Raw genomic sequence first — 22,040 nt, 5'->3', positions numbered from 1 at the left:
TATGCAATAACTTGCAATAAAAATGACTTTCTGACAAAATTAGAAACGTATTTCCGGAAAGTGTAGCTAGACTCTTACCCGTAAACATGGATGAACGCTTCACGGGAGACTGGAACCATTTAACTCTGCTTTGTTTGTCGCTACATCTTGTTTGTCTCCAGTTCACACTGACCATGGCGTGTGCAGTAGCCCATTCCTTTTTCCTACTGATCTGTCGACAGAGCCTGCTAAATTTATGGCAACAATGTCATTGAGAAAAGTAGACAAACGTTTGTAGTTCTCAAAGCCTAATGTTATATCTTTCAAAAATGGCACAGTAGAAAGGACTGTCAACATACTGAACAGCTCACGTTATAGACAGAAGTGTGCTACATGGCAGACCAATCCAAACTCATCTCCCGGCATGTCCAGCCCATACATTATCTCAGCCAATCATGACTAGTAGGAAGCCTTTTTCCATGGCCAAACCAACTAGGCTTGTAATTAAACAAGTGTATTCGTATTTATCGATGGAATAGAAGTTTGTTATTAAGGCACATGATAAAAAATACATCTTTACGTTCAAATGCTGCTCCTGTGAAGTAGTGACGTGCGACATACACTACCGTTCAAAAGTTTGGGGTCACTTAGAAATATCCTTGTTTTTGAAAGAAAAACACATTTTTTTGTCCATTAAAATAACATACAATTGATCCGAAATACAGTGTAGACATTGTTAATGTTGTAAATAACTATTGTAGCTGGAAATGGCATATTTGTTTTATGGAATATCTACATAGGAGTACAGAGGCCCATTATCAGCAACCATCACTCCTGTGTTGCAATGGCATGTTGTGTTAGCTAATCCAAGTTAATCATTTTCAAAGGCTAATTGATCATTAGAAAACCCTTTTGCAATTATCTTAGCAAAGCGGAAAACTGTTGTTCTGATTAAAGAAGCAATACAATTGGCCTTCTTTAGACTAGTTGAGTATCTGGAGCATCAGCATCGGGGTTCGATTACAGGCTGAAAATGGCCAGAGACAAAGCACTTTCTTCTAAAACTTGTCGGTCTGTTCTTGTTCTAATAAATGAAGGCTATTCCATGTGAGAAATTGCCAAGAAACTGAAGGCGCAAAACCAGAACCAGAATAGAAAGAGGCGTGGGAGGCCCCGGTGCACAACTGAGCAAAAGGCCTTTGTCTGACCACTCTACCATAAAGGCCTGATTGGTGGAGTGCTGCAGAGATGGATGTCCTTCTGGAAGGTTCTCCCATCTCCTCAATGGAACTCATGGTCACCACCCTGACTAATGCCCTTCTCCCCCGATTGCTCAGTTTGGCCGGCGTCCAGCTCTAGGTAGAGTCTTGGTGGTTCCAAACTTCTTCCATTCAAGAATGATGGAGGCCATTGTGTTTTTGGTGACCTTCAATGTTGCAGACATTTTTTTGATACCCTTGCTCAGATTTGTACCTTGACACAATCTTGTCTCAGAGCTCTACGGACAATTCCTTCAACCTCATGGCTTGGTTTTTGCTCTGACATGCATTGTCAACTTTCCAAATCATGTCCAATCAATTCAATTTACCACAGGTTGACTCCAATAAAGTTGTAGAAACATCTCAAGGATGATCAATGGAAACAGGATGCACCTGAGCTCAATGTCGAATCTCATAGCAAAGGGTAAAAATACTTATGTAAATAAGGTATATTTTTTTTATTTTTACATTTGCTAAAAAATCTAAAAAACCTGTTTTCGCTTTGTCGTTATAGAGTATTGTGTATATATTGATGAGGATTTTTATTTATTTAATACATTTTAGAATAAGGCAGTAATGGAACAAAATGTGGAAAATTCAATGGGTCTGAATACTTTTTGAATGCACTGTAGTTCTTGTGAGTGTATATGTCAAATGTCATATTATGGCTATGTACAGTATTTCTCTCTCTCCAGATTAATCTCTCCAGGAAACTGCTATAATCCCATAAAATCTGACCCCCAGAAGATACTGCAGGAATCCCCCAGCACACGACATGGAGAAGACCCCCCCCCCCCCCCCCCCCTCTCAGGTTAGATACAATAGAGTCAGTCCCCTCTGTCCCTCCCAGATCCACCGCCTCTATCTGAAAGGAAAGACACATATAATGGTGATGAGGGGGGATAGGAACCCTCTAGTTTCCTGCCAGCAGCCACCTAAAACCTTTGATTGTTAAAATCTCGCGATAGAGAGGACACATTCCCTTTTTTTTGCCACGTTTTTGCTGTTATCAAATAGCCTGACAATTTACCCTAAATTATTCCGCTGCACTATAGTTCGCTACGTAGAAGAAAATGTACGTCCGTGGGCGTGGCGTAGCGTTTGTCTGGAGCAAGGAGTCGTGTAGCCAGGCAATGTATCAAAACCTTCAAGGCGGATTCTCTAGGCGCTCCCAACGATAGTGGTCCACGCTGTAGAACTACAGCAAAAAATCATCCGCCCATGACCTCGTTCCCTGTCGAATTTGAGATCACTCATTAGTACATTTTAGCTTGTCAGTATCCATGAGAACGTTACTTGTGTTGTGATAGTAAGCAGTAGGAGCTTCCACCAATAAGGAGGTATCAGAATTGTATTTAGAGAACAAGAAGGCGTACAGGCTAAGTATTTGAGCATTTCTAACCCTTTGAACTGTAAGCATCCGTGCATTTACGATGGCTCCGAGGAAGAATTCCAGAAACCAATCCAAGAAAGGTCGGTACCCTTCCCTAATCCCTATGCTAACTAGCTAACAGCATATCTAGTAAACTACATTATAGTCTAATATGCAAGTATAGCTAGTTAAACAACCTGGTCTCAGTATTTTAGGTTGCAACCAGTTCAATATTTATTTGCCAGTTATGCAACTGCACGAGCAGGAGGCAAATACTTTGATAATGTTCTTGCCTTCGATGGTTGGTTTAGGCTTTTTATTTCTCTATTCTTAAATTGTGATGAATAATGTTGATGTGTATGGCAATAATTTCTCTCATAGTTGTAAAATGATTCCCTTCAGTGGACACCATGTAATTCATCCAGACCATCCCCGGACACGCAGATCTGGTAAAAAGCCTGTGTAACTCTGCGCTGGGTTTTGTGTGATTAAAGCAGCCGGGATCATTAAAGCGTTACCTAACATGTTTAACACATGAGTAATAGTCTACTCCTCATAAAATATCGTTGGAGAGTGTCATCGTAAGCACTGAGTCTAAACAAGTGGAAAGTGCCCTGTGTTTTGAGTGGTTGATAACAGTTACAGTTGCACGGACTTGCTTGGCTTATCAGAAGTATCATAAAAGTAAGCATGTACTGTGATTGTAATATCTGATAGAAAGGCATAGCCTACTAATGCTTGGCCCTGTTTGTCTTGCTGTGAACGCAGTGGGTTGTTTGTGCTGGTATTGCAAAAGAGAAACTGAGTCTACACAAGGGTGATAGCGGTTGGTGCCAGTGGTTGTAGCCAGGGCAACATCAACCACCTCTAGACATATTTTGAAGGCTTGTGCATGCTTGACAGTTCCTCATTTTCATGGTTGCTTGTAGCCCAAACCAAAGAAACCTTTGGCCGCCTTTTATGTACCTACTAACATGATGCACTCACCTATTATAGAGGATATTATGTTAAACACAAACTAAGATTAGCGGATAGCCTTACATGTCAGGTGTTGTCATAATGGGCTGTAATATATAGTGGTAGGGAGTCAAAAATTAAAATGGTCATTAATAGGCTAAGATAAGATAAGATATTAAATAAGATATTGAATATTTTTGTTAGTGGAGATTTTCAGACGGCTCTATGCATTGCTAATCAATCACCCAGTTCATTAGTGTGCATGCACACTATGGCATTGCAGCTGTAACTAATGTTAGATAGAGAGTCGATTCCAATGATACTGATAGCAGGAGTCGGAGTTGACTCCAAAAATACTAGAGTTGTCCACCACCATTTAAAATGTAATGATGACTGTGATGGCTTCTGTATCGTGGTAACTAGCATATTGCGTGCCCGATTGTTGGAAGCATACGAGAGAGTGCCATGTACAGTACAGCGTCCTCCTTTAAGGTATGGTATCAAAAATGTTAGACTAGGTTAAATTGTTGGAAGTTTGTAATGCATTTTGCCACCCATCTAGTGAGAAAATTGTAGTATCTCCGTTAGCTGATGCCAAGGGTCCAAACAGGATTAAAACAATGACATTACAACAAAAGGTAACAGCCTACATCATAAAACAATACATGATACAATACATTATTACTCTATTATTACAGTAGTGTAGTGCACAGTAAAGTTAAAGGGGTGTGTGTGCCTGTACATGAGCTGCTTGTTCACACATTTAAGCAACTTTTTTTTTACAGCAAACTCTAAATACTGTAGTGCAGTGGTTCCCAAACGTTTTATAGTCCAGCTGCGTACCCCCTCTAGCACCAGGGTCAACGCACTCTCAAATGTTGTTTTTTTTGCTATCATTGAAAGCCTGCCACACACACACTATACATTTATTAAACAAAAGAATGAGTGAGTTTTTGTCACAACCCGGTTCGTGGGAAGTGATAAAGACCTCTTATAGGACCAGGGCACAAATAATAATATAATAATAATCAATCATTTTGCTCTTTATTTAACCATTTTACATATAAAACCTTAGTTGTTCATTGAAAATTGTGAATAACTCACCACAGGTTAATGAGAAGGGTGTGCTTGAAAGGCTACACATAACTCTGCAATGTTGGGTTGTATTGGAGAGAGTCTCAGTCTTAAATCATTTTCCACACGCAGTCTGTGCCTGTATTTAGTTTTCATGCTAGTGAGGACCGAGAATCCACTCTCATATAGGTACGTGGTTGCAAAGGGCATCAGTGTCTTAACAGCACGATTTGCCAAGGCAGGATAATCTGAGCGCAGCCCAATCCAGAAATCTGGCTGTGGCCTCTGATTAAATTACATTTTCACAGAACTGCTTGTTGCATTTTCGATGAGGCTCACGTGTTCAGATATCGGTAAGTGGACTGGAAGGGATAATGAATCCAGTTGTTTGTGTCATCCATTTCGGACAAGTAATTGCGCACCCAACTCACTCAGGTGCTTCGCTATATCACATTTGACATTGTCTGTAAGCTTGAGTTCATTTGCACACAACAAACCATACAATGATGAAAAGACCTGTGTGTTGTCCTTGTTAATGCAGACAGAGAAGAGATCCAACTTCTTAATCATAGCCTTAATTTTGTCCCGCACATTGAATATAGTTGTGGAGATTCCCTGTAATCCTAGATTCAGATCATTCAGGCAAGAAAAAACATCACCCAGATAGGCCAGTCGTGTGAGAAACTCGTCATCATGCAAGCGGTCAGACAAGTGAAAATGATGGTCAGTAAAGGGAACTTTAAGCTCGTCTCTCAATTTAAAAAAACGTGTCAGTACTTTTTCCCTTGATAACCAGCACACTTCTGTTTGTTGCACAAGCGTTACATGGTCGGGGGGGGGGGGGGGGGGGGACTCACCCAAATGTATAGCCTTGTTGGAAAATATAAATGGACTGTTTGAAAATGTGAATCAAATTTTTCTTTGGCGTACCCTCAACGGCATTGGTATGCATACCCCAGTTTGGGAATACCTGCTGAAGTGTAATGACATGCTCAAATTCAAGAGAAGTTTAAGCTCAACCTCTGCAGCAGATTCTCTCTAAAGATATTTAAGCATGCAGACATTTCAAGAGGCAACTCTCACATTTTCTGTGTTTGGACAATTGCCAATTCTGCTCCACTGTCTTTGTGCGCACTTCGGTCTGCACAGTCCCCCCTCCGTCCTATTTGGCTATGGCAGAATAGTGACACACACACACACACACACTCGGCATGCCCTCCCCATATTTGTTTGACAGCTCTAAAAATAGTTCCCCGGACCAGTTTGGCCTTATCAAGTTCCAGCTGACTTCTACAACTGATACAGGCAGGGGGGATTTGTCAGAAACTAGGAAAAATCGAGGAGTTCTCTCATCGTGGATCCCACTTCATCTGACCTGATGGAGGAAACTGTGTTGGAGGAACCTATCTGTGAAGAAGCCGTATTGGCTGAAGAAATCCCAGGTAGGGTCAAGGGAATTTGTAAATGATAGGCTAATGGTTCTGCTTAACTGCTTCATTCAGAAATGTGGAATGGTAACCGACAGTGTGAGGATTGAGTTGTCATTTTGGGTAACGGAGTAGTGTGTGATAGTGTCGGCAGTAACGTATGGCTTTTACAAATGATAGTAGACAGAGTAACCTTGGCCAGCAACCTATTCTAAATGGGTAGCTATTTAAAAGCTCAAACTACTTGTAAAAGTCCTAAAGGTTAAAAGGACTAAAGAATATAGAACATGGTGACTTGTCAAGGCATGGGTACTGTTGCAAACGTAGGCTAGGTAGTTGTTTGTGACTTAGGCTAGTGTATGTTTGTATATTGCTTATAACTATAGAGTGTTACCTCGTATACAGCAATGCTTTAGAAATGTTACAGTTACAGTAGGGTAGCTGTGTGTTCGTTCCAAACCTGTATCTCTGGAGCCTTTAGTAGTTGAATAACCACCTGTTCACACTCTCTCGATCTTCCTCGCTCCAGCTCTCCCTACCCCCCTGCCGGTTATGTTGTCACCATCACTCTCTCTATTCCTGGTTTTATCTTATCAATTTAGAGAATGAATACTGCCCATATTTATATTGTGGAAACAAATCACTGTTTCCATGTCCCAACATTTTAATACATTTTTTAGTCATTTAGCAGACTCTTATCCAGAGTGACTTACAGGAGCAAGTAGGGTTAAATGCCTTGCTCAAGGGCACATTGTGATTGTAAGCCTAGCTGGTTCTTGTGAGCCATTGCAACGCCTCTCGTTGGTTTCACCTTATCCTACAGAGCTTGTGCTTGTGTACAGCCTGTCTTCCATATGAGCAATTGTTTTGGAAAGCTGTCTAAAGCTAATTTTAGATATGGTTAACCTAATTGATTTATCCAGTTTGAGATGGGCCTATTTTGGTGTGTGAATATCACACTCCCAGAAATGGCAATACGAAGTAGTGCATCATACGATTTAATACTTATCTAGATACATGGCCTCCGATACGATACAGGAAAGATATGTTTTAATTTGAAACAATTCGGTGCTATTCGGTTTGATTAGAGAACGAATTGATTCGGTTTGACGCGATATGATGCACTAACTAACATTTGTTGCATAAACACACATTTTCCATTCAAAATGAATCTGCTACTGATGGAGCTCATGAGCTGGGCCTCTCTGAGCTAGATCTGTCTGAGCTGGATCTGTCTGAGCTGTTGTGTGTGTCTATGGTGTATACTATGTAGGTACAGTGCCTTGCGAAAGTATTCGGCCCCCTTGAACTTTGCGACCTTTTGCCACATTTCAGGCTTCAAACATAAAGATATAAAACTGTATTTTTTTGTGAAGAATCAACAATAAGTGGGACACAATCATGAAGTGGAACGACATTTATTGGATATTTCAAACTTTTTTAACAAATCAAAAACTGAAAAATTGGGCGTGCAAAATTATTCAGCCCCTTTACTTTCAGTGCAGCAAACTCTCTCCAGAAGTTCAGTGAGGATCTCTGAATGATCCAATGTTGACCTAAATGACTAATGATGATAAATACAATCCACCCGTGTGTAATCAAGTCTCCGTATAAATGCACCTGCACTGTGATAGTCTCAGAGGTCCGTTAAAAGCGCAGAGAGCATCATGAAGAACAAGGAACACACCAGGCAGGTCCGAGATACTGTTGTGAAGAAGTTTAAAGCCGGATTTGGATACAAAAAGATTTCCCAAGCTTTAAACATCCCAAGGAGCACTGTGCAAGCGATAATATTGAAATGGAAGGAGTATCAGACCACTGCAAATCTACCAAGACCTGGCCGTCCCTCTAAACTTTCAGCTCATACAAGGAGAAGACTGATCAGAGATGCAGCCAAGAGGCCCATGATCACTCTGGATGAACTGGAGAGATCTACAGCTGAGGTGGGAGACTCTGTCCATAGGACAACAATCAGTCGTATATTGCACAAATCTGGCCTTTATGGAAGAGTGGCAAGAAGAAAGCCATTTCTTAAAGATATCCATAAAATGTGTCGTTTATAGTTTGCCACAAGCCACCTGGGAGACACACCAAACATGTGGAAGAAGGTGCTCTGGTCAGATGAAACCAAAATTTAACTTTTTGGCAACAATGCAAAACGTTATGTTTGGCGTAAAAGCAACACAGCTGAACACACCATCCCCACTGTCAAACATGGTGGTGGCAGCATCATGGTTTGGGCCTGCTTTTCTTCAGCAGGGACAGGGAAGATGGTTAAAATTGATGGGAAGATGGATGGAGCCAAATACAGGACCATTCTGGAAGAAAACCTGATGGAGTCTGCAAAAGACCTGAGACTGGGACGGAGATTTGTCTTCCAACAAGACAATGATCCAAAACATAAAGCAAAATCTACAATGGAATGGTTCAAAAATAAACATATCCAGGTTTTAGAATGGCCAAGTCAAAGTCCAGACCTGAATCCAATCGAGAATCTGTGGAAAGAACTGAAAACTGCTGTTCACAAATGCTCTCCATCCAACCTCACTGAGCTCGAGCTGTTTTGCAAAGAGGAATGGGAAAAAAATTCAGTCTCTCGATGTGCAAAACTGATAGAGACATACCCCAAGCGACTTACAGCTGTAATCGCAGCAAAAGGTGGCGCTACAAAGTATTAACTTAAGGGGGCTGAATAATTTTGCACGCCCAATTTTTCAGTTTTTGATTTGTTAAAAAAGTTTGAAATATCCAATAAATGTCGTTCCACTTCATGATTGTGTCCCACTTGTTGTTGATTCTTCACAAAAAAATACAGTTTTATATCTTTATGTTTGAAGCCTGAAATGTGGCAAAAGGTCGCAAAGTTCAAGGGGGCCGAATACTTTCGCAAGGCACTGTACCTGATCTGAGCCATAAAGGAGACTAGGCATCAACCACTCCACTACCACTATCAGAGGGGTATCAATATTGATCGCTTTCAGATTAGCTATGACAGGCATTAAATATATAGCACCATTTTTGATTTCACCCCATCTCAAAATGGAATTGTTTTGACCGTTGGGAATGTGAGCTTATTTTCTCCTCCCGCTTTGGCTGTGAATGTGAGCCTCACAAAAGTGATTCCTCGTTATGAAATTATCAACTTTATCCTGTATATTTAAAAATAACATATACACTCATTGTTTAAAGCAAAACTACCAAAACTATTGCTGATGGTGAACCTGAACAATCAAAATAAAATCTGTTGTGAGCCCCGATCAGCAGGTATAGCCAGATGAGTTGTCCCCGGTAGCTTACTTTTATTACGGTAAAACCCCATTTTCAACAGCGAATAGATAACAATAACCTGGCAAATTTACATAGGTTGTCACTTAACTAATAAAGCCTAATATTGTGCAAACCATTTTAGAATGTTAATGCTGAAGGTGCCAGGCAGATGTGCAAGATCAGGAACAAGCTGCCTACCTAGTGTTGGTCAGTGCGCGAAGATGGGCACGGTGTGGGCACAGTGCGTAGTTTGACTAGGCTACTGATATTCCTTAGGGTTGTTTGGCATGGTCCCGTGTGGCTCAATTGGTAGAACATGGCACTTGCAATGCCAGGGTTGTGGGTTCAATTCACACGGGGGACTAGTAGAAATTAAACTGCAGTGGTGTAAAAATACTTTAAAGTTCAACTTTTTTTTGGTATCTGTACTTTACTGTTTAAAATGTACTTCAACTTTTACTTCACTACATTCCTAAAGAAAATGGTGTACATGGTCCATACGTTTTCCGTGACACCCAAAAATACTTGTTACATTTTGACAGGAAAATGGTCCAATTCTCACACTTATCAAGAGAACCTCTCTGGTCATCCCTACTGCCTCTGATCTGGCGGACTCATCATACACAAATACATTGTTTGTAAATGATGTCTGAGTGTTGGTGTTCACCTGGCTATCCGTAAATAAATAAATTGTGCCGTCTGGTGTGCTTAATATTAGGAAATTAAATTATTTATACTTTAACTTTTGATCTTAAGTACATTTTAGCAATTCCATTTACTTTTGATACTTAAGTAGTATACTTGATACTTAAGTAGTATTTTACTGGGTGACTTTCACTTGAGTAATTTTCTATTAAGGTATCTTTACTTCTACTCAAGTATGACAATTGAGTACTTTTTCCACCACTGTGAAATTGTATGCATTCACTACTGCAAGTCGCTCTAGATAAGAGCGTCTGAAATGCCTAAAATTTCAAATCTAATGCAAAATGACTTGTAGACTGTCCACACAGTTACATGCTTGGCTCCACACCGAAGGAGAGGATACATAAGTTGTCACATAAGATTAAGTATTTTCGGAAGGTAGAAAGAAAGTAATATGAGCAAAATAAAATGGCGAATCGTAACGTTTGAATCAACTTTCTGACCGATGTGTGCAACATTTGGATCGGTTTAGGATCTGTGGAACGATGCAGTCATATCTTACATCTCTGTTTCATACACTTTTTCATTGAAGAACCCAAGAGAGAAATCTAAAACCTTTTGAGGATCCAGCATGACCTTTAGGCAATCAACCAGTTATTTTATAGTGGAGTGTATGACATTTCTTTCTTTACACATCCAGAACAAGAGCCTATGATGTTGAGTTATACCATCAGACATCAACTCTCTGCGAGCCTATGGAGGTTCCTCGTGTGAATAGCCTATGTCACTAGGAAGTATGCCAACATGAGACTACCCCTCTACTATTAGAGTTGGAATACCCCTCCTAGGTCTCACTTTAAACATGTCTAGGTAATGGGGGAGTCCAGACCAGGGAGAACCAGATCTGTCTTGGTGTTTCATACACCTTGTTTCTCATATTAGTTAACCAATATCACGTTTCATACTGGGACGTCTTGCATTTCAAAGGCACAACAACAACTTTTGGGCATACCTGTCATATTAAAGCTTGTCTTGCCTGGTGCTATTATGGGCAACCTTGAGTTGAGCCTGTCGGACTAGTCAGGGGCTGGGGCCATTATGTCTTCTGCCTGCCTCTGTCATTCAGTCATTTGATCCAGACAGGGTTATTTTCTAACCGGACTTCAGCATCCCCCTCATCGTCCTCTACTCAGATCTGCTCGCACTCTAACTCACAGCTTCTGTGGAAGGCCACCGGGCTAAGAATGGCTCCCGTTTCTTTCCGTCCTGTCAATCACACTGACTGAAAGTCCAGTCAAAATTATATTTACATTTGAGACATTTAGCAGATGCCCTTATCCAGAGTGACTTACACTAGTGCGTTCACCTTAAGATGTCTAGGCGAGAAAACAACATAACACAGTCGTAGCAAGTACATCTTCCAAAATGACTGCGATCTGTCCAGTATCCTACGCCCCAGTCAGAATAATTGACATATGCTCATTGTGTTCTTTCTTTTCCAGAGGTGAAGCCCGCAGCAATGGTGAATAAGAATGGTGTGAAAGCGGAGGCTGCTACTGCTAGTGGGGGTGGGGATGTTGCTAGTGGGGGTGTTGCTAGTGGGGGTGGAGGTGCTGCTAGTGGTTTTAGCGGCACAAAGATCTTCACCTGGTTCATGGTTCTGGCTCTGTTGGGGGTGTGGAGCTCCGTGGCAGTGGTGTGGTTAGATCTGGTGGACTACGACAACGTCATTGGTGAGTCACCTGACCTCCCCTCATTCCTATGATAAACAGTAATGCTTTATTTTACAGCCCGGTTTAAGCTGGTACCTGGTATTTACATGTTACTAAGAATACACTATGCTGTAACAATACTTACCTCATAGAATTCAACACAATTGGTACCTGGTACCAAACGGGAGTGACGCTTATGTCAATGAATCCCAAAGAAACCACAGTGTAATTCCAATGCTATTATTATTTTATTAGGATACTGTTTTAACAAATAACTACAGTATCGGCAGGCTGTAACCTTTATCTGATACAACTATTGCCTTGCTTTATCTCTCAAGATAAGAATGCACAACGTTACTAAATGTTTGTATTGATATATATTGTGTAGAGCAGGTAATGGTTTTCTACCATGTAGAATATAGGGCATTGGGTGTTAGTATGCTACAGTACATGTTAAGCCTAAATTGAGTATAGCCCCCTACTCCAGTATTTCCCAACTCCAGTCCACCAGTACCCCCAACAGCACATGTTTCTGTTGTAGTTCTGGACAAACTCACCTGATTCAACTTGTCATCTAATCATCAAGCCCTGGGTGAGTTGAATCAGGTGAGTTTGTCTGGGGTTACAACAGATACGTGTGCATTTGGGGGGACTGGGGTTGGTAAACACTGGTCTAGATGATGTTCTGTCCTCATAGCTTACTCTAGACACGTAGGAACAGCACTTCATGCCTTCTCTGACTCATACAGGAACCGAAATGTTGCATGTGGTTTTGACAGGAACACATATCAGACAGGAAGCCATAACATACTGTTTTAACTTTTCAATAAGATAATTAAGGGGAAAGATTCATTAGTACTGATATTAGTAAGAGGTTTTGTAAAAAATTATAATTGAATAACCAATTTAATGTGTAGCGTGAAGTTGGCACAATACTGACACTGTTTAATTAACCTTTGATCTGGATGGTACCCCTAAAAACAAAATGTGCCTGTGTGTCTTAATCTTGCATGCAGCGAGAGCAAAGGAATTCCCTTTGAACTTTTCAGAGGTTTTACAAGGTATTTATGGTCTTTGCTTGCATGCATCACCAAACAACACAAACCCATCTGTCATACTTCACAAAAAATATATTCAATTCTATCTGTTATTTATTCTGAATAGTTTACATTATAATATGCCTCAAAGTAATGATTTAACAATATGCAGTAACAACGTATTTGTCTTGGCTTGCCGATGCTGCATGCACCATACTGTAAATCCACCTTTGACTCCAACTGAAAGTTCTTCATTCTCATATCTCAGCATTCTTTGAATTAAAAGTATAGCTCCATTTCATTAAGGCCCTGCGACAGACTAGCGTCCTATCCAGGGAGCGTACTTGTACATCATGCTGCCTCACGCTACATAAACATGAGCCTATGGGTCACTTCAGCTCAGACAAGGCGTACTTACTTAGGCTTACTTATAGCTTCATTTTCTTATCCCCTCCCCTCCCAACCTTTTGACCAGAAAATTCACTTAATTTCCCAAACAGTTTTAGTTTTACTGTGATTGTGAACTCCCTGATTATTTAAAGGATCAGCTCTCCGTACTGAATAAATCGGTGTGTGTGTAGTCACTGGTCAGTGTGACCTCACTCAGGCCGTGTGTGTAACTACAGGAAGTCAGTCTGTGGTACAGCTATGTCTGCAGAGTGCAGTCAGAGTCGAGTGGCTGCTGCTTTGTCTACCGTATGTCTATACTGCTGCAGTTCAGCAGAATCACCTTGACCACAACCCCCCCACCATGTCCCCCTCAGAAATGTAAGAAGAATTCAGAGCTGAGATGCAGGCTGTAAATATGATACGGGTCCACTTTGAGCACCATAGTATGACTTCATTGGCAAGTAGTGATGTATCACTAAAACCCAGAGGATCACATTAAAGAAAGCAAATTATCTGTTAACTGTTTCTAATTACAGAGGAAGTTAATGTCCCGCAATGATTTTCATGGATAGGCATATTTGTGGAAAGGACTGTACTCTGAATGTTTTTTATGGCATGACCCTATCTATGACATTTTCGCAGGTAAACTTTCAGCGTATGACGCAGATGGCGACGGGGACTTTGATGTGGAGGACGCCAAAGTACTACTTGGCAAGTGCATTTTTAATGATGACCTTTTTGTGACCTCTACAGTAAATGTTGCTTGTGCATGACTGACTTGGTTTCTTTAGTTTGAGTACCAGTGCAATCAACTAAACAGCTTACTTAGAGTTTACTTAGATGGGATAAACTCAAGTGTGTCACTTTAAAACCAGACATTTTTGTTGATGCTGTGAATGAATCTTCACGTCAAAAAATAGTTCCATGAAAATACTGCTGGACACAGTTGTTCAGAAGTAAATATTTTGTTTAGTGTGCAGCTCAAAGAGCTTGAAGTCCTCTGGTAGCCTCTTCACAGTGTAGGAGTTATTTAACTCCTACAACAGCTGCAACAACACTACATTTCTGTAGTGAGATATAGCTGAAAACCAATGTAACCATATTGCTTATGATTGTAATATTGGCCACCAGCCGCATGTACAGTGCCTTCGGAAAGTATTCAGACCCCTTTACTTTTTCTAAATTTTGTTAGGTTACATACAGCCTTATTAGAAAAATGGGGGGGAACAATCTACATACAATACCCCATAATGACAAAGCAAAAACAGGTTTTTTAGGGTCCAGTTGGAAGGTGAACCTTTGACCCAGTCTGAGGTCCTGAGCGCTCTGGAGCACATTTTCATCAAGGATCTCTCTGTACTTTGCTCCATCGATCTTTGCCTCACTCCTGACTAGTCTCCCAGTCCCTGCCGCTGAAAAACATCCCCACAGCATGATGCTGCCACCACCATGCTTCACTGTAGGGATGGTGCCAGGTTTCCTCCAGACGTGACGCTTGGCATTCAGGCCAAAGACTTCAATCTTGGTTTCATCAGTCCAGATTATCTTGTTTCTCATGGTCTGAGAGTCTTTAGGTGCCTTTTGGCAAACTCCAAGCCGGCTGTGATGTGCCTTTTACTGAGGAGTGGCTTCTGTCTGTTCATTCTTCCATAAAGGCATGGTTGGTGGAGTGCTGCAGAGATGGTTGTCCTTCTGGAAGGTTCTCCCATCTCCACAGAGGAACTCCAGAGCTCTGTTAGAGTGACCATTGGGTTCTTGGTCACCTCCCTGAACAAGACCCTTCTCCTCCGATTGCTCAGTTTGGCTGGATAGCTAACTCTAGGAAGAGTCTTGGTGGTTCCAAACTTCTTCCATTTAGGAATGATGGAGGCCACTGTGTTCTTGGGGACCTTCAATGCTGCAGAAATGTTTTGGTACCCTTCCCCAGATCTGTGCCTCGTTATAATCCTGTCTCGGAGCTCTACAAGCAATTCCTTCGACATCATGGCTTGGCTTTTGCTCTGACATGCGCTGTCAACTGGGGGACCTTATATAGACAGGTGTGTGCCTTTACAAATCATGTCAAATCAATTGAATTTACCTCAGGTGGACTCCAATCAAGTTGTAGAATCATCTCAAGGATGACCAATGGAAACAGGATGCACCTGAGCTCAATTTCAAGTCTCATAGCAAAGGGTCTGAATAGTTATGTACATTTTTATAAATGTAGCAAAAGAATCTAAAACCTGTTTTCACTTTGTCATTATGGGGTATTGTGTGTAGATTGCTGAGGATTTATTTGTATTTTATCAATTTTAGAATAAGGCTGTAACGTAACAAATTGTGGAAAAAGTCAAGGGGTCTGAATACTTTCTGAAGGCACTGTGTATACAATACTGGCTCATCACGGACACTTTCCAGTTCACATAATGCCTAGTCTAATAGCTCTTGTCCTGTGTGGCCTAATAAAGGGACTAATAAAGACTTAACCAATCAAAGACAAGGACTAATGACCATCCCTGACTAAAAACACTGAGCAGGATTGGTTTCAGTACCTCTGTCCATAGCTAACAGCGACATTTCAAAGTTCTACACTTTCAGACAGCTACACTCTCAACTTTTAAAGGGGGTATTTTCTTGTCGCTCTTCTTATACGCCTCTCTCTTTCCTGCATTACCATCCACTCTCTTCATTTCTCTTCCCTTCCCTCTCTCCATCCTCTATCCTCTCTCTCCTCTTCTCTTCCCCCTTGTTTTCCTCCTCTCTCTCGTCAGGCTTGACCAAAGAGGGCGGTGAAATTACTAATGAAAACGCAGATTCCCTAGAGGAAATCTTCGGTATTTTAGCCGAGGAGGGCTCAGATTGGTTTCACGGCTTCTTCACGTTTCTCTATGACGTGATCTCTCCTCCCGTAGAGAAGGTGGAGGATCCAGAGAGTGAGACAGCAGAGGAGGAGGGTGATGCTGGTACGTCCCAGAACGGTGCTGGGGTTCAGGGCGTTATATTAGACCTACAGGATCAGTAGTCAAAAGCTCCTGAGCTTTCCACTCCTAGCTTCCCATCCATGAGGAGCAGAACGAGACTAGTCTACTGGGTGAGGCCTAAGGTCACCCAAAGGTCACCTCGCCCCTCAACTCTAAGTGGAGGAAATTGAAAATTGCGCTGGTCGTGTAAAGAATGTCTGAAAAGAGGATATCATGTTTTTGTCCTCCTTGACTTTGGACTTGTTGCTATGGTGCCATTGGGAATATTGGCCTGGACTTAAAAATACTTTTATGCTTTGCACTTTTTCAAAGCTTTTGCACTACTCATCATTGTTGTGATGCACATATTCTTTGCACATCTTTGTTCTGGCTGAATTAATCATTTATGTGCTATTTAAATCTTTTAATTTTGCCAGTTAAACTGAATTTGTCATTTCTGCTTTTAGACCATTGGTAAAGAAAGACGGGATTTGAAAGTAATCAGTTAATCTATACTCTTAAAAGCCTTACAGTAATTCCCTTTAATCAGAAATGTCAATTAAGTATTTTATCTTTATAACCAACCACTGACCATCCACATAACACTGTTCAGGCTTCTGATAACGTTCTATTTCGCAGTTTGTGTCTCATAGTTTAATTCACAAAAAAAGTATGATGTCGTGTATCTTTTTAGCAGTGCAACATTGGATACTGCAGTACATGCCGTTTTCTATCCTCAAACGCTTATTATGTGCAGCGTTTTTTGCATTTCTATTTGAAGGAAATGTGTATTAAACTGTAACTGCTAATAAACCACCATGCTATTATTGGATTGAAGAGACGTTCCCATCTCTTGCCAAACAGCCCCACAAAGCTCAGCCTGAACCCCAGAGTTTAGGAATGTCGTCCACATTGACTTTAAGCCATGTGGGCTAAGTATTTACGGAAGGGTTTCAGACTCTGTTTTCAGTTTCTTTATTTACCGAAGGTCACAATGACCAAGAGAGGGTGTATTTCTGTTCCAGACTGGAGGGACAATCGGCCAGAGTTTAGGCCATTTAAAAAGAAAAAACTATTTTAAGTAGGCCTAATGTAATATGTAGTACTAGTCTATTAAAATATCTGAACACTGCATTTTGTTTATTATGTAGTGAGGTAAAGTTTTAGCATCCGTCTAATAAATATGACTCGCAGTGTTGATGGAACTATTTTATGTGTAGTGTCTACTATCTACAAACATGGGCACTATCAAAGATTATGGTCATCGACGAAGTGTTATGCCTTTTGTACAGGAGTGGATCATGACAGGAATAAGTGACTTCTTTCTGTTTCATATAGATTGAGCGACAGTGTCATATTTGTGGTATGATGCACAGTTTGCACTCTTTTGAAATGGCACGTACAGTCCCCTCCGACATGGTCCATGCTGTGGCTAATATCTTTTTTTGTTTTTGTTTGTATGTTAGACGAGAAAGAGGTCAAAACTGCTGCTCCCAAAAAGGAAACGCTGAAAAAAGGTACTTCCTCCCGGTTGGTTGCTCCCTGTGCGTGTTGACTTTGGCCTACATTTGGAGTTTTTTGTTAAACTACCTCGTGACCCTTAATATTGCCTAGTAAATGGACCAACCCTCAACAAAAAAACATACTGTGTCGAAATGTGTCACTGTTGCTAATGGTACTTCTTTCCTTTGACATAATTAGAGGACAAGAAAAAAGGTATCTTCCTTCAATTTCTTTTCCAGAATGATTTTATTCTCTTTGGGAATAAAAGTATCATTTTTGTCTGTGTGTGTGCGCGTGCGTACGTGTGTTTAAGTTGTATAATTGACTTCTGGTGGGCATGACATGGTCACACTTTGTGTGAGAATCAACTTTCTCTGGACTGTGGCTCTTCGCTCTGTTTGCGTGTGCACCATGGATTTTTAAACAGCCCCTTGACAGACAGTGCAGCAGTCAGGGATCAGAGGTAGAAGACTTCATACGTGGAAATATTGTATCACTCACGTTATGTTTTTGACCAAGAAGTAGGCCTCTTAACTTCATGCAACACCTCGGTCAAAACTGTGATTAAAATGAGCTTGTGTTGCACTGTTGCCTCTCATTTTGAAGAGAGAGATGATCGTTTTGTCTTGTGTGTAGCCAACCAAGGCCCAAGTTTAAACTTGTTGTTCAAATGAGTATAGGTTGGATTATTGTTTACCGTCAATTTTATATCGCACTTTTCATCTGTTTTTTCTCCATTCAGAAGAGTGGGGTCAGAGCCAGGGATCAGCCATTCTTTTTTTACCTAGTCGGCTCTGAGATTTGAACCAGCAACTGTTCGGTTACTGGCCCAATGCTCCTAACCGCTTGGATAAGACGATCTGCAACTCGTACAGGCTGTTGTAAGGCAAAATTAAATCTCATTAGTGGATTGAAGTAGTTCCCTGTTCAGAATAGATCTCATTCTTTAAAAAATCTATATATAATAATATATAGTTTGGTTACTTTTGGGTCTTATTGGACTTTTTTTTAACAAGATTACATGAAAGACCATAAACTAGGCAGAGGCACAATAAAGGTTTATGTTTTCATTTTCTTTAAAGCGGCACAATGTATTTGATTAACTGAAATGTGTTTTCAGAGACTGAATGACTGTTGACTTTGGTTTGATGATGCACTCTGGAATAGCATGATCACTTCTTCTTCATTTGACACACACTTAACTTTGGTTTCTCTTTGTCCCCTGAAAACATTTCAGCTGAGAATATTGTAGAGGTTCCCGTTCCAAAAACAGAAAAGACAAAAGGTAGCCTACTATTTAATGGTGGTGAGTCTGTTGTGAGTCTGTTGTATGAGTCAATTCTTGTTGACCATTGATGAAGCTAAAAAGCTCTTCCTTTCTTCATTTTTTTTTTTTAAACAAGCCTGTGGATGCTATGACAAAAGTCAAACCTGAAGGTACTTAAACTAAATATCCAGTTAAAGTCCAGTTCCATTGAGTTTTAATCTGTCAGGAAAGTGGTAATGTGTGTTGCATATGCGTGTTGTTTATCATTAATACAATCATCAGTCATACTTTCAAGATGTTGAGTTTTGATTCTGTAGTGGTTGTTATAATGACACCTGTATTCATTCCCCAAACTTCCTGTGGGGCATGGACAAGGGTCAGAGGTACATCGGCCTAATGCTAATGATGTCTGTTGAGAAAGAAAGTATTTTTAATGACCTTAAACCCATGACTGTTTACACCTATACGATGGAGACATCCTTCTGCTCCAGGTCACCTTAAAGCCCGTTTGTTTGCATTCAGGACGACTTCACATACTTGGGTCTAATTTCTCAATATTCTTAAGAGATTTTGGGTTAGGGGATGAAGAGGGTGGCTAATGTAAAGCTACTAGTGTGAGTAGTTGTTTAACAGTAGAGCTCACCATGGTCTTACTTCTGAGTAGTTTATAGGCTTTGTGGTCCTTTGTAGCCCAGTTGTTTGAGCACGGCGCTTGTAACGCCAGGGTAGTGGGTTCGATTCTCAGGATCACCCATATGCAAAACGCATGCACACATAAAAGCATCTGCTAAATGGCATATTATGATAACATTTGTTCACATATGCCTAACTGCGTAGATGTGTTCCACCATTTTCACACACATTTTCTTGCTAATTACTGCGTTACATCTTTAATCCATTCCTATATGGGCCAATTGTGTGCCGCCCTATGGGACTCCCAATCACAGCCAGGTACTATTCGAACCAGGTACTATTGTGACGCCTCTTGCACTGAGATGCAGTTCCTTAGACCGCTGTGCCACTCGGAAGCCCTTCTAATAGTTAGCCTGATTTCAGTTTGTGACAAAACAAGCAAGTGTATCAATCATTTTTACAAAAGCAAATATGTTGTATTTTCAGCTGTTCGAAGCAGGTGTACAAAACCGAAAGTAAAAGATGCAAAAACAAAACTTAAGCATGGGAAGCATAGAAATAGCTCACATAGAACATATCTACCGCTTCTTAGACTTGCTTTAAATGAGTGTCAGAGTTAAGTGTCAGGTCTATAACTCACATTTCTATGTGAATTTAATGGGGTCGCCCAAAAAGTTACATATTGCAGCTTTAAAGGTGCCTGAGTTCTATCAACCATGGTTGTAATTTTATTGTGAAGTAGCTCTAATTCCTTGGTGTTTTATTACTGTTCTTCCTCTCTCAAATCAGATCAGAGTCCTGGAGAGGTGGCTTCTAAAAAGAACAGAACAAAAGGTATCAGCATGTTGCATTTGGTTGTTAGACGAAAGTGAACTTCTTTGGTGTGTGATTGTTTTGCCTGACGTGCACTGACAACCGAATTGTATCTTTGCTTGCATCCCTCTTGGTTATTAAACATGACAAAACGCTGTATTGATAATGAAATTTAAGATTGATTGATTATCCAAATTAGTTGACCGATTAATCGGCATGGCCGATTTTATTAGGGCCGATTTCCAGTTTTCATAACAATCGGTAATCTGTATTTTTGGACGCTGATTATGGCTGATTACATTGCACTCCACAAGGAGACTGCGTGGCAGGCTGACTACTTGTTACGCGAGTGCAGCAAGGAACAAAGGTATGTTGTTAGCTAGCATTAAACTTATCTTAGAAAAAACCATCAATCTTAAAATAATCACTAGTTAACTACACATGGTTGATGATATTACTAGTTTATCTAGCTTGTCCTGCGTTGCCTATAATCAATGCAGTGCCTGTTAATTTATCATCGAATCACAGCCTATTTCGCCAAACGGGTGATGATTTAACAAGCGCATTCGTGAAATAAGCACTGTCGTTGCACCAATATTTAGACTTAGGGATGCCACCCTGGATAAAATATGGAACGGTTCCGTATTTCACTGAAAGAATAAGCATTTTGTTTTCGAAATCATAGTTTCCAGATTTTACCATATTAATAATGACCTAAGGCTCGTATTTCTGTGTTTTTATTATATAGTGTTTAGAGCGTTGGACTAGTAACCGAAAGGCTGCAAGTTCAAATCCCCAAGCTGACAAGGTACAAATCTGTCGTTCTGCCCCTGAACAGGCAGTTAACCCACTGTTCCTAGGCCGTCATTGAAAATAAGAATTTGTTCTTAACTGACTTGCCTAGTTAAATAAAGGTAAAAAATATATATATATGATTTGATATTTGATTGAGCGGTGGTAGGCAGCAGCAGGCTCGTAAGCATTCATTCAAATAGCAGTTTCCAGCGTTTGCCAGTAACTCTTCGCTGTGTTTCAAGCATTGCCCTGTTTATGACTTCAAGCCTATCAACTCCCGAGATTAGGCTGTCAATACTAAAGTGCCTATAAGAACATCCAATAGTCAAAGGTATATGAAATACAAATGGTATAGAGAGAAATAGTACTATAATTCCTATAATAACTACAATCTAAAACTTCTTAACTGGAAATATTGAAGACTCATGTTAAAAGGAACCACCAGCTTTAATATGTTGTCATGTTCTGAGGAAGGAACTTAAACGTTAGCTTTTTTACATGGCACATATTGCACTTTTACTTTGTTCTCCAACACTGTTTTTGCATTATTTAAACCAAATTGAACATGTTTCATTATTTATTTGAGACTAAATAGATTTTATTTATGTATTATATTAAGTTAAAATAAAAGTTTTCATTCAGTATTGTTGTGATTGTCATTATTACAAATATATATTAAAATCGGACGATTTAATCGGTATCAGCTTTTTTTGGTCCTCCAATAATCGGTATCGGTGTTGAAAAATCATAATCAGTCGACCTCTAATCCTAATACGTAATGTGTGCCATAATCTGAATAACCTTGTTTTTCTGATGTGATTTGATTAGTTTGATTTAGTGGTGTTGAAATGACTGGAGTGAGTTGTTAGGATGAATCAACTCCATGAAGAGTTGTGGAATCATCCGCCATAAGATGTGCAGCATGTTGATTCACATGTTGAACTCTAGTCCGGTCGGTGTGTTTTTTT

General features: G+C 40.4%; 1 protein-coding gene across 50 annotated transcripts in view; it reads left to right on the top strand.

Annotated features, from left to right (window-relative positions):
• Positions 1–2,119: 2,119 nt before the first annotated feature.
• Positions 2,120–22,040, top strand: part of unm_hu7910 (un-named hu7910) — a 43,786-nt gene continuing 23,865 nt past the window's right edge. For 4 of the 50 annotated variants that reach the window (XM_090199453.1, XM_090199450.1, XM_090199445.1 and 1 more), the window contains exons 1-4: positions 2,202–2,711; positions 11,483–11,713; positions 13,762–13,830; positions 20,254–20,298. In XM_090199453.1, coding sequence (XP_090055579.1) covers positions 2,672–2,711; positions 11,483–11,713; positions 13,762–13,830; positions 20,254–20,298 — 385 coding nt within the window. In that variant the 5' untranslated portion in view covers positions 2,202–2,671. The other 46 variants (XM_090199437.1, XM_090199435.1, XM_036943931.2 and 43 more) reach the window with 33 other exon arrangements.

The sequence above is a fragment of the Oncorhynchus mykiss genome, chromosome 15 (genome assembly GCF_057628025.1).
Source record: "Oncorhynchus mykiss isolate SJ-2025 chromosome 15, ASM5762802v1, whole genome shotgun sequence".
Taxonomy (NCBI): Eukaryota; Metazoa; Chordata; class Actinopteri; order Salmoniformes; family Salmonidae; genus Oncorhynchus; species Oncorhynchus mykiss.
The sequence above is the reverse complement of the archived record's forward strand: the minus strand, read 5'-3'. Positions and strand labels throughout refer to the sequence as shown.